Raw genomic sequence first — 12720 nt, 5'->3', positions numbered from 1 at the left:
GTTGCTCCTTGTCTGCTGGATGTGTAAATAAATAATTTCTGTCTTATCAACTTCATAAAGTGATAATAGGTCAATGTTGTGTAAACAGGGCATTGAACTTCCCTCATGTGGCTAAACCAAATCAATTAATGTTGGTTTAATGTGCTGTTTATACACTGTTATGAGAGAGACAGAGTGAAAGACAGAGATCACTTCTGTTTTATAAATACAGAAAAGATGGAGAAGCAGTAACAACGCCTCACCTCATGCTTCCCCTTCATCCTGCAGATCCTGATGTCATTCTTGTTCGACTCCCACGTCCTTTTCTATACAATAAAGAACACACATGCACTGCTGGTTAGCTACATTTGCTCTTCTCTGTTGTAGGGAAATGACATTTTCCAGCCTAATGACAAGTTATACATCCACTGAAAGTTGTAAATCCTTCGGGTATCTGTCCAGAAGGTGCTCACCTTGCTGTAGAACATCTCGTCTCCTGCAACGATGTCCAGCTCCACGCGGAAAAGGTCATCCCTGGAGAGAAAAGGAGAGGTTGTGAAAGAGTGGCAGTCAGCCAACACAGCACTATCCAAAGCTTAAGGTAAGGCAAGAAGTTGCACTGAGCAAACCATGAATACCAGCAGTAAGTACAACATTGATATTATTGCTAGTTCAGGACAGTGCAGGTCGATGGAAATTTTCTTTTGGATGAAATCCAGGCCGCACATCTAATGCAAACTCAGAGTATGAATATTTCCACTATATATTGAATCTGTGTGGTTTTACAACTAAATAATTCTGTGCTTGCAGCTATGCAATGCATATATATTAGAGACTTTTACTCGTTTAAAGTTGATCAGACCCTCAGAGATTAGGGAACAGCTTTACAATGTCTTCCATTTCTCCCAATATATGTGAGAAATGGTACCCGACTGCATAATGATGCCTCATATTTCCCCTTCGCCTTTTGCCTCCGCTCATTAAACTCTACTTGCTGCATTGAATTTGCTCCTAGGCCCCCGGATTCAGCTTATCAGTCTTATTCAAAAGCCTGGAATTGAATTAATGGATGATTTAATCAAGTTGTTATACTGATGCTTGCACACCCCCACATGCTGCCTACACGTGGTCCTAAACCCAACACCATGCATGTATTCATGATATTCCAAACACAGCTTTCTCGCACTCTTAATCTGCTGATAATTCTGCAGTAACCTTGGATGTTCCTGTGAAAATGCCAACTAGATGAGAGTTAGGCTAAGCAGCCACACTAACAGCTGACGTTTGCATATTGATCAAGGCCTCGGTATCTGCTGGGATGGATCTGAAGCTTGGGCTTCATCTTTGCAAAGGAGCCTGGCTCTGAATGGGCTAATCTGTAAATCTGCCATAGCTGTGTTATTGCAGCAGTATCGATCCCATCTCTGATCCAGCTCTGCCTCCCAGTGCTGCACGTTCTCTTGGTTTCTCTTTTTTCTCTGATAGAGGCAGGGGTTCTCATGTATGCATCCATGTATTGCCCGCTCATGTAAGTATTCATACCACCTGAGTGTGTGTATCAGTGTGTGTTTGCATCTGTTTTTCTGAAAGAGCGAGCTGTGAGAATGTGTGCATGATGAGAGCACAGGTAGGCCAAGTGCCATCAGGTTACTCCAATCCTGAATAATTCATCCCACTTCCTCTTGGCGTTTTAGAAGATTCCCACTCTTACTCAAACCAGCAAAGCAGGACAACGGCTAAGTGGTGAAGAAGTGCAAAATCACCAAACACTTGCTTGGTGCGTCCCTGCTTAACAGGTCAGAGTTTAAGCATTCTCCAAACAGTGGAGTGGGCCAGAGTGTGAGGCGTAATCTCATCCAGGCTGCTTCAGCGTTGTCTCAGCATTAACATAATGAATATAGCAACAGGCCTCCTAGTCAGAGTGGCTGGCAGCCAACGCTGTTGCCTCTGATAGTGCAGAGGAGGGGGAATTATTTATGCTGCTGCTTCTCTTTCTCTCTCCATCTCTTCTCTTGCCTTCCAGGTTGTTTGAATGATGCAAAGCCTGTGGCCTGTATGTTTTTGTTTGTTTGTATGCATGTTAGTGGATTTAATGTGTGCTGCATGTGCTAGAAAGTTAGGATTCAGGGCAACATGTAAACTGTATAAAGATTTCATCATTCTTTATGTTGCAGGATGTGCGCATGCAGCCTTGAATAGCCTGGATTCATTAGATCATAACTTACGAAGGGGCCTCAACTCACAAAACCCAGTCTTTAAACCTACAAATCAAAAGTCTCCTATTTCTTTTCCTTCGTCTGACCATGTGTATATGTGTGTAGGATGTGCGCGTGTCTGAGCTGTTTTTTCATAAACGCCTCAGACCCTTTCTGACCCGGCTAATATAAAGTCAACACAGAATCAAGAGAAACTGTAAACATTTCCTACATATCTGACTTGACCAGCTCATGAACTTTCCCCTCTCAGCCGACCAAACAGCAGCAGACTCAAGGTCACGACATTTTAAGCCGCCAAGTTTTCCTGCATTTCTTCTTGTTAGTTTTCCTGCTCTTCTTCTTGCTGGCAGCCATATTGTGGTTTAGTGTGAGCAGCGCTGAGCCTCTCTGACCCTGCAAATAGTGTGTAGGAAAAGCTGCTCCACTGGATGAAATTGAAATGGAAAGATTTGAGCTGACCACCTAGTCTCCCTGACACTTCTGCTGACTGAGGGAGAGTACTTTGTGGCACGTCTGTGTGTGAGTTTGCATGTACTTGGGTGTCAGTAAATATGTGCCTAAGTAAGTAGCTGTGCCCCAGTTTGATATTACATACTGAATTCTAACAAGGAAATTTGTAGTGCTCTCAAAAATGGAAAGTGGGTATAGTAAAATCTCACACCACCAACTAAGTTCATTGAGAGAGCAATGTTTTGGTCAGGGAACGTCTTCAGGCATCAAACTCAAAGCACATACAAACAACATCTGTATACTTGAGCCTAAGGGCTGAAATCACAAACACCACACACAACTATATCTTAATAATTGATAACATACATCCATAAAATGAGACAAGAAATGTGCCTCAAAATCCATAAAAATACAACAGAAACCTGGAACAAGAAAATCCTGCACATGCAATACAAAATAAGAACTATCTATCAACAAAAAGAAAATGTTTAAAATGGCATGTAACTAAATAGCAACAACATTTAAGGACTGCAATATGGATATGTTTGTATTTTGAGATATTTGTTTTTAATGCTTCTTTTTTTCTTTCTCTCTCTCAAAAAAAAAAAGCCTCTCCAGAAACCTTTCAAAATGTTATACTAATATTTTGTTCAACATGGTTTCCCACATTTATTTATTTGGATCCACATTAGTTACTAACAAGGTTGCAACTATTCTTCCTGGGGTCCATACAAGCAAAAAATAATAGTTAAAAAACAAAGGAATAACCAACTCATCGTTGTTTGTCCCCACGGCCGCCCAGACTCATATGTAGCCATTACAGTCGACAACTCTTCAAAAATGAATGTTGCTGCAAAGAAGCTACATATTCTGAAACATGGATGCTTCAGACACATCTCCTCCCCAGCAGTACAGATCATCAACAAAATCAGCACAGTTTCAAGACAAGTTTCACCGTTTCAGTGTCTGACGAAATGCCTCCCCTTCTGTTCCTGAGTTTGATGTTGAATAATGTCCAGGAAGGTGTTTTTGCTGAACATAATAATGTCAGATTAAAGTTGACCTTTGGCCCTTTTGGATATAAAATGTCATCACTTCATTATATTATTCTATTAGACCAGTGGTTCCCAACTGATGCAGCCACAAGGTCCAGATTTCTCCTTAGTCATTAGCTTAAGATCCACCCAGTTTACTATATTCGGCATCATACCTGTGTTTGGCCATGTCGTTGAGCTAGTTTGCTGTCTCTGTCAAGTAGCTGTCCGTTAGTCACTCACTCCACAGCAGGGAATGGCACTTCAAAAGAAAAGCTCTTTGCCAGGAATCCACTGTACTATAAAATAAAATGTTTTTTTTTTACAAACTTGACACATTCGTAAGTCACTTGCGGCCCATTCAGAATGACCCGTGACCCTCTTTTGGACCGTGACCCACCAGTTGGGAGCCACTGTATTAGACATTTGTGTAAAATTCTGTCATAATTAGCTTATCAACTCTTGAGTTATGGCCCAAAACATGAGGTCACACTGACCTTGACCTTGGACATTTATCTAATCAGTTCATTCTTGAGTCCAAGTGGACATGTGTTCCAAATATGAATAAACTCCCTCAATGCCTTCTTGAAACATCACGATCACGAGAATGAGACGTACAGAAAGATGGACAACCTTAAAACATAATGCCTCCAACCACGACTGTTGCCAGCTGAGAGGCATAAAAACTCCAAAAATGGGTAAGCAGATATACTCATTCTTCCTTATCAGCTGGTCGGTGAAAAAGCATTGCACATCAAGATAGCTAGTGTTAGCTTTAGAGGAAACATGGCAGAGTTTCAGCCATACATGTTCAGTCAGACCTAGATTCAGAGGAGGAGTCGGTTGTGCACCAAAATTGGCGACTAGCAGACTATTAGCATAGTAAGTGTCATCAGCATCTTTTATTTACGTTGTTTGTTAGCTTGTTAGCTTGCGGGCTGACACCACATAAGTGTGAAACATACAGTAATATCCTTTATGATGTAGTTTTTGGTAGATAGTGGAATGTTGCTCCAGGGTCTGCTCTACATCCAAAAACTGTGACATCTACCATGTTTGCAGTCCAAACTTTCACTATACGCTAATGCGAACTCTGCTCTCTGTACTGACAAGTCGGCTTTGCACTGGAGGTTTAAGGGTCCTTTGGTGGTGTTGTGCTGAAGTCCCCCATCAATATGTGTTTCCCGTATTAGACAGCGATTGACTTTCCTATTAGTGTTGTACCTAATCTAGCTTGCCTGGCATAGATTCAAGTCTCAGATTTTAGGAAAATGCACAGACATTGTCCCTTCAGTAGAGGAATCTGAAAACACCTCTCTCTTTAGCCTTTAGTTTAGTCAAGGTTAGATGTTTTAGGGGACATAAACAGAGGAAAAAAACATTTTTGAGAGGAGTGGGTACTTTGAAATATCTAATCTGTTTATTTTAAATTGTATGTTGTTGTATTTGTAGTTTTGTTTTTAGAGTTTGTGTCTAAATGGTCTGATCTTCCATTATATACAGTATGTTCCCCTTTGTGTTCAGTTGGTTAGGTCAGTTTGTTTTGTTCATTTCTATACAGTTCCGGTTAAGTTTTCATAGCATGAGCTTTTTTCTATCTAGCTGACCTCTTTTGTGACATCTTATGGGTTTATTTTGAAAAGTTTTCTTTATTTTTGAGTAAGTAAAAGCCACATTTTGAAAATATACCTTCAACTCTTTATACCTTTAAGTTCAGTCCCTCAAACTGACCTATCATCAGGCTTAGCAGATTATTTAAAACAGTAAATCGGCTGATAATGAAAATAATATTCAGCAGTACAGTTTTCTAAAGTTGTAGTTTAACAACAATCTGCAAGTCACTGGCAAAGTGCTTCAACTTGTTGTAGACCAACTGCCAAACAGTGTCCTATGAGGATTGGTCCACAGGGCATCCTTTAAAGTACGAGTACATAGTGGTTATGGTATGTGTCCATGTGGGTGTCTTCACTTGTGTCTCTTCCCACATACTTGTCCTCGCCTGCATGCTAAACTTTCTCTGCTAGCAGCTCTATAGCTGAACAGCCTGGCAGCTTTACCTCCCAAGCTTTCCAGTATTTGCCACTAGTGAGCGTCTCCCTGTCCGTCTGCCACGAGGCATTTGACCTGGCTGTGACCTCTGCGTGACCCCGCCATGACCTCTGAGGTCAGCGTCTGTGGGCTAATAAACTGAGCAACCACCAACCTGGCAGTAAGTCAGCACACTTTCCCTTTCCACTAAATGCAAAACGTAAATACACACACGCACGGAGCCAGATGGCAAAAACCTCTCACACTTTATCACAATTGGAACAGTTAATCAAGCCCTGGCTTCATTCCTTTGGTCATCTTGTCAATAGATAAACACTCTCCAATTGGTTTATATTTGTGTGGATTCGCCCTTTGGATCCGTCTGAGGGCTGAGGACCACAGGATCCACAGCTGCTCATCTGGACAGCAATGAAATGGGGCTTAGCACAGCAAGGCGCTTTACTCCACCAGCCACCAGCCAAATACATAGTTTACTTTCATTTAGTGAGGATGGGAGGAGGACAGGGAGCGGTAGCTGCTCTCAGCAGGTACTTGGGGCAGGGATTTAGCAGCGCTTGCAGTCTGAGGAGCAGCTATGCTAATGGTGACAGGATTTTGGGATGAGCGAGGCGTCTTATCAGGCCATGCACTCTGTAGAAGCTTTTGGCAGTCATACCTGCCACCACACAGGTACTTATTTATATATTACACATTTTAAAACTCTGCCTCCCTGCTGGGTTGTCTCTGGCTCACACAAGCATTTGAACATGGATCTGTTTCTTTCTGGGTCCATCATTTTCTGTCAGGAAGCCGCAAATACTATTAGCCACTTACAAGAAATATATAAATATCCTCCCGAAACGCTCTTTCTGTGAATCCCTTATGCTGCCGTGAACCCCCCTCGCCTCTCTCGTCTTTCCGCCTGTCAGTCTAGCATTTCATTATCATCCAGTTGGCTGAGACATTCATATCGGTTTACCTCTGCTTTTCAGTAAAAATTTCTGCAGCTGTAAATTGAAATTAACGTCTCTCAGACTGCTTCGTGGCTCTGGTAATATTTTAAAGCAGACCTGCCGACTGCAGTAGCTGTAGTCGTCTGTGTGCAGTTTTAGTATCAGGCTGTGTGCATGTGTGTGCTCATAGACCCTCTGAGCGCAGACAGAATGGCTGGAACCATGTTACATAGTTTGATATATTTACTACCATCTCTCAGTAGTGAGGTTAGACCAGCTGGAGGCCAGGGACTGGGTCATTTCCTGGACCACAGCGGCGTCTCTTGCTGTAAACCACTTCAGTCTTCTTTCAGACTGCCACTATACAGCAAATAACCAGTGCCATATGTGGAAACTGACTGTATCTCATTTTTTTAGCATGTTTCAGGCTAAATTAATTTTTGGACAACATGGACAGTAAATCTTGAGGTGTGTGTTTTTTGTTAGCTCAGTCTGTTTCAGGTCGGCTCCTGAACGGCTCCAGGGAGCAGCAGATGTAGCTTTACAGTGTTAACCAGCAGGCAGTCCTCGTCTGGCCCTCCTGACCACCTGGGCTTCTGTCTGTCCAGGATCAGCACATTTATCAGACAGACAGATGCAGACCTGCATAGTATGGACACTGAACTAGAAGACATTTGTTGGGCCAAATATCAGCCTTTAAATGATGCTATACTGTAACACATTTGTTACAAAAAAACATTGCCAAAGTCTCACAGCAATTGGACATTTATTTTACCAAGTAATCAGAAACTCCAATTTTTAATGTTTAAATAATGTTAAATAATAATAAGGTTTGTTGAAGTCACACTGTGCAGGATTTTCCTAAAAAACAATGTATAGAGTCAAACCCACTATAAGTGTGTGGCGGTGTATGCTTCCACAGAGACTCCTGGTTTTAATTTGTATTCCTGTATTTTCTGTGTCTGGAACATTTATGGGTGCATAACCCCATAGCGCTCAAGTGAGGTCAGGGAGTGACCAGGTGCCAGCAGGCATCCAAGAGACACAGCGCTGCGAAAAATTTAAATAAAGCGAGCAAAACGCCACATGAGAGTGAATCTGGGATTGGCTTTTACTTTCACTTTTGCTGGCGAGCTTGTTTACGGACAGCAACTGATAGTCCTGCATAGTATACCTTTGAGGGCTGGTCACACCAGCAATGGCAGAGTTTTGCAGAAAAATCAATACATGTCAGTGAAATCACCTCAATCCATAGAGAGTCCAAAAGTAGCCCCATCAGTACTAAGCCACAGCTAAATGCTAATAAAAGAATGTTAATATGTGCACAGCATGTTGAAACACTAACCACAATGTTGGATCTGCCACCGTTAATAAAATCAACAAGGATCCCTCACCTCTCTACAGCTATAATACTGATGATATGTTTTTTAAATAACTGTAGGTTTTAGGCTCCGACACTGTAACTCCTAAAATAATGTCCATTGAAAGTGGGTTGCCTGGCAACAAATGCAGCGATAACAGACAATCCAACAGATATTAAAGCTGAAAATGGCTCTGACAGAGCTATATTTGTACTTGTATATGTGTGTGATGCAAGCAATCAAAGGCATATCACAGGCCCCAGATTTCTCAAAGCTTACTCTTACTGTAGATAAATACATAAATCAGCTGCTTATACTTTAATTTCATAAGCGCAAGTGCAGTGCCTGTTCAAAATGTGCCTGTTCAGAACAGGTCGATTGCTTGTCATCTGGTATTTCTGCTTGAATCTCTCCTGTGAAATGCTCATCTAAACAACTTCACACTTTAAACTGTGGCAGAGCAATGGGTCCTGAGCAATACACCTGCCTTGACATAAGGTGTTTTTGGACCAAACTGTTCTGGGACTCCCTGAGAGAAAATGCCTACAAGAACTACACACAAATACCTTCAAGGGCTTTTTTTCTGTTTGCATTCACACCACCAAAAGGAACGCGGAAGTGGCATATTATAAGCTGACCAGTCGTTGGTATAGCTCTGTCACTTGCATTGTATTTCAGCTGTCACATATATGCTAAGTGAAGCCTTGAATTCACTGCCGGTCCATTTTTCTGTTTTGTTATATTGCTTTTGTTAAGAGCTGTTGTTGGTGTTTGGTGTTGTCTGCTGTTTACACAGCTAACAGGTCTTAAAAAATGGCTGCTGCTGGTGCTGCACTGGCTATGTTTGACCAATCAACATACACTTACATCACTCATGGTCCTCTCGCGCTGGGACCTACTCTAAAAAAGAATCTGACAAAGTCCCTGAAAAGGTGTTGGAAGAACTATGATCATTCCTAGATGTTGCAGTGCGGACACAACAAAAAGGGAGGGTTCTTACAACTATTTAAAGAGTTCCTGTGGTCGGAAAATGCCTAGAATTGTGTCCTCTAGCAATGCAAGAGGATACGTGTCATTTGCTAACAGTTAGCTATTTGGGACCAGGCTATTTCTGTGAACAAAAGCCTTCATTCTGCAGCATGGTGGTGTGGTGCTTAGCATTGTCCCCTCACACCAGGAGGGTTCCTGGTTTGCACCCTGCAGTGGGGGAGCCCTTCTGTACAGAATTTGTATGTTCTCAAGTATCAGTGTGGGTTTTCTCCGGGCTTCCTCCCACAGTCCAAAGACATGTAGGTTAGGTGAATCAGTGTCCCTAAATTGGCCGTAGGTGTGAATGTGAGAGTGAATGGTTGTCTGTCTCTATGGGTCAGCCCTGTGATAGTCTGGCAATCTGTCCAGGGTGTACCCTGCATCTCAAGCGTTCAGTGCAAAAGTTTCATTGCAGATACTTAAAATGTTTGAGTTTGCGGCAATGTAAAATCTCTGGTCTCTCTTTCTTCATCTGTTCTTGAATATACTGTAGCATGTGATGGGGACTGAGCTGCACACAGCATGTGGCTCAGTGGTGTAACAGTTAATAGGGATAAATACTCAATACAATACAGTGTGTACATGAGGCACTAGTAACTAATATGTCCTTTAAATCTCAAGGGCTCGCACTCTACACTGCACCTTCTTGAGTCCTCAGCACACCCACCAAGTATGAAGTCAATCAGATTGGATTGGTTGTTCAGAAAATCAAAGGACAGCCAGACCTCCTTACATTTTAGTTAGATGTCTGTGTGTGTGTATGTGTGTGTGTGTGTTGTACCTGGCTCCAATGTAGAGCGTCCGATTGACTTGGAGGACCCTCTGGATGTGTAGAGGCTCTTGTCTCAGCCATGTTCGGTGGGGTCGGCCCAGAAACACTGGGTGTTTTCTCACCACTGTCAGTGAAGGAGAGACAGAAACAGATAATGGCTGATTCCCAAACTGACATCCATCATTGGCAAAAAGTAGTCGACATAAAAGTGTTTCTGTGTTAGTTTGTTTTGACAGTTCTGCAGCAGTAACAGGTATTCAAGGTGACAAAGTTTGAGACCTGCATTTGAAACAGCAGTGTATCGGCTACATTAAGCCTACAAAGACACAGAGCAGAGCACGAACCCTGATACAAGAAACAAATAATCCTCTGAGAATGAAAGATGTCTGAACTGCACCTCATATGTCACTGTTAGATTCACAAGTTTTTTGTTTCTTGACTGATTGAGACTCACTTTTGATAAATTGTTCATTTGCATGCTGCTTTTTGTTGACAAGTTTGGCAAGACATATTCTGCCAACTGATTCGGATAATTCAGGAAAGAGAGACACGCAGAGACAGGTGACATTTTCAAAAGCATCAAAAAGGTAAAACAAAATGTTCAAAGTGTTTCTGTGGACGCGGAATTTAGTGCGTCGAGGAAGTGAAACCTTAAGGGAAAGGAATAAGAGATAAGATTGGTGGAGCATTTTCACCATGTTTTTATCATGTTGTCCCATAGATGTGCAAAGACACAGTTAAAAGAATAAAGTGAAGAGAAAAGCAGAAATCATACATATAAATCGGATGGATTACCAGTGTGGCTATCTGTCTTTGACCTTGACTGAGGTGAGTGAGAGTATTTCCATCTGATATCCCCTCATCCTCCCTCTGCTCTTTCATCATTACTTCTTTAAATCCCACACTATAGTCCATTAATCTGTTTCTTCTTTTTATTCACCTCTGTGTTTTGTCTGCTTCTGATTTATTTCTATCCTGTTATTTCTTCCTATTGTGGGCTACCTACGTCACTCCGTCCTGGGACCCACTGTAATTCATTCTGTTCTCTCCTTGTCCTCCACCTTTTTCTGTCTGTCCACCTCCATACTTTCCTCTACTTGTCTTGTGCGACCATCCACATGAGTCCACATTCTCTACTATACCTGCTGTAAAGCACAGCTGCTGAGACTAACACAGCCGCTCCACTGTAGCGCTCAGTACCCTGACATCATCTACATTCCACTGTTTGGTATTGATACATCAAGAAGGGTCTGGACTCAGCTGGGAAACCATAAATCAATATTATTGAACTGCAATCAATCAAAGGTCTGGACTGAGCTACAGACTGCCAAGCTGATATGGAGACTCAAAGTCTGAGTGTGTAAGAAGCTGCGTCTCTCGAGGGTCAGCGTGTGTGTGTGGGAAAGTCAGAAACGCCAGAGCCCTTTCCTACACTCTGGTCTCATTCCTGAGCGTGACCCCACACCTCCCGACCTGGAAACCAGTCAACACTATTCGTGTGAGAGCCTGTCTGACCTCCGCAGCCTACACCACGACCCTAAAACCTCCTCCTTGCCTTCCCTCCCCCATTTCAACACTCTGCCTGTTAGGCCGCGACCCCACACCTCACACATCACGACCTGGGAGAGAGTCACGCAGGGGAGTAGGCGGCTAGAGGGCGAGAAAGTCGGGAGGTCAATACCTTCGGTGGGGATGACGTTGATGGGCCCCGGTTCCTCTGGGAACGCCGAGCTCGCCACTTGGAGCAGCCAACACAGCAGGAAGAAGGGAGGGGCCACGGTCGCCATGGCAACACAACGGCGGAGTCTGTGGGAATTAAGAAAAAGACAAAAAGGGAGAAAAGGCAGTGAGTGGTTGCTAAATGAGGCAGAGGAGCGAGACACGCATTAACATACACAGACGGAGGAATATTCACTCACTCAATCACTGACTGACTAACTAACTAACTGGCTGGCTGGTTTTCTTGACTGAAGCTCTATCTCTGTATTCCCACAGCATCTCTAGCTCTTCGCCCTGATGTGAGGGGAGTGAAATAGCTGCTCGGAGCAAGGGATTAAGTCATGCACTGGGGGAGAAGTGTCCAGTCAGCTCTGAATGCAGCCAGATCACTGTGGCACAACATGACCACATCAAACATCGCACCACATATGACACATCTGAGAAAAATGAGAAGGAGGCGAAGGGGCAACATCTTGGGCAAGACAGAGGGCAATATATGGCCTATAGCTGAATGGAAAATCTGTACAGTGAGTGAAAGGCTCAATAACGCTCCAGACTTCAAGCATTATCCAGGATATGAAAGAGGCTGAGAGTGGGAGAGAAGTGGTGGTTTACTTAAATTAAATGCTTGCCAGCAACGCAAATCACCTCTCGACAGCGAAGCTAAACTGTTGGTATTTTTCATCTGGCAGTACGGAGGCACATGCAGGTCTCGGATGTGATTCATGTGGAAATGATACCCAAATTAAGTTACACTACGTGATCCCTCTAGAAAATGTACCAAGCTCTCTGCCTCGTAGGAGAAAAGCTCTCTGAATTGCTATCGACTTCAACCACAAACCTCAGAAGGCAAGACCGGCCGGCCGCTACCTCTGCGTGCTGTTACTGCAATTTTGCTGCTGTGGCATGTGTGTGGTGGAATTCACTGTGCATCCAACGGGCACTTTCATTCAACTTGTTATTATCTTGAGCTCTGACTCATCTGTAATTATCTATCAATTTTTCCCTCACCGTACCAGCCTGGCATGGAATTGTGTTTTCCTAGAGATTTCACAAACACATAATTTACAAAACCCCATAACTCGATTTTCATCTTGTTGTCATCTTAACACTGAATGCAACATTGGGTAATTTGTTTTGAAAATCAAGTGGAGAGGCCTTCCACCCCCACTGCTGCAA

The 12720-nt window shown here is 43.0% G+C and overlaps 1 protein-coding gene across 1 annotated transcript in view; it reads right to left on the bottom strand.

The window, feature by feature from the left end:
* The window catches only part of sema6bb (sema domain, transmembrane domain (TM), and cytoplasmic domain, (semaphorin) 6Bb), a 167559-nt gene that overhangs the window by 86460 nt on the left and 68379 nt on the right, over positions 1-12720 (bottom strand). The window contains exons 2-5 of the mRNA XM_050055454.1: positions 11504-11628; positions 9832-9946; positions 453-513; positions 243-305 (exon numbers count right to left, since the gene is read on the bottom strand). Coding sequence (XP_049911411.1) covers positions 243-305; positions 453-513; positions 9832-9946; positions 11504-11609 — 345 coding nt within the window. The 5' untranslated portion in view covers positions 11610-11628. The remainder of the gene's footprint in view (positions 1-242; positions 306-452; positions 514-9831; positions 9947-11503; positions 11629-12720) is intronic.

The sequence above is a fragment of the Epinephelus moara genome, chromosome 10, assembly GCF_006386435.1.
Source record: "Epinephelus moara isolate mb chromosome 10, YSFRI_EMoa_1.0, whole genome shotgun sequence".
Lineage (NCBI taxonomy): Eukaryota > Metazoa > Chordata > Actinopteri > Perciformes > Serranidae > Epinephelus > Epinephelus moara.
The sequence above is the reverse complement of the archived record's forward strand: the minus strand, read 5'-3'. Positions and strand labels throughout refer to the sequence as shown.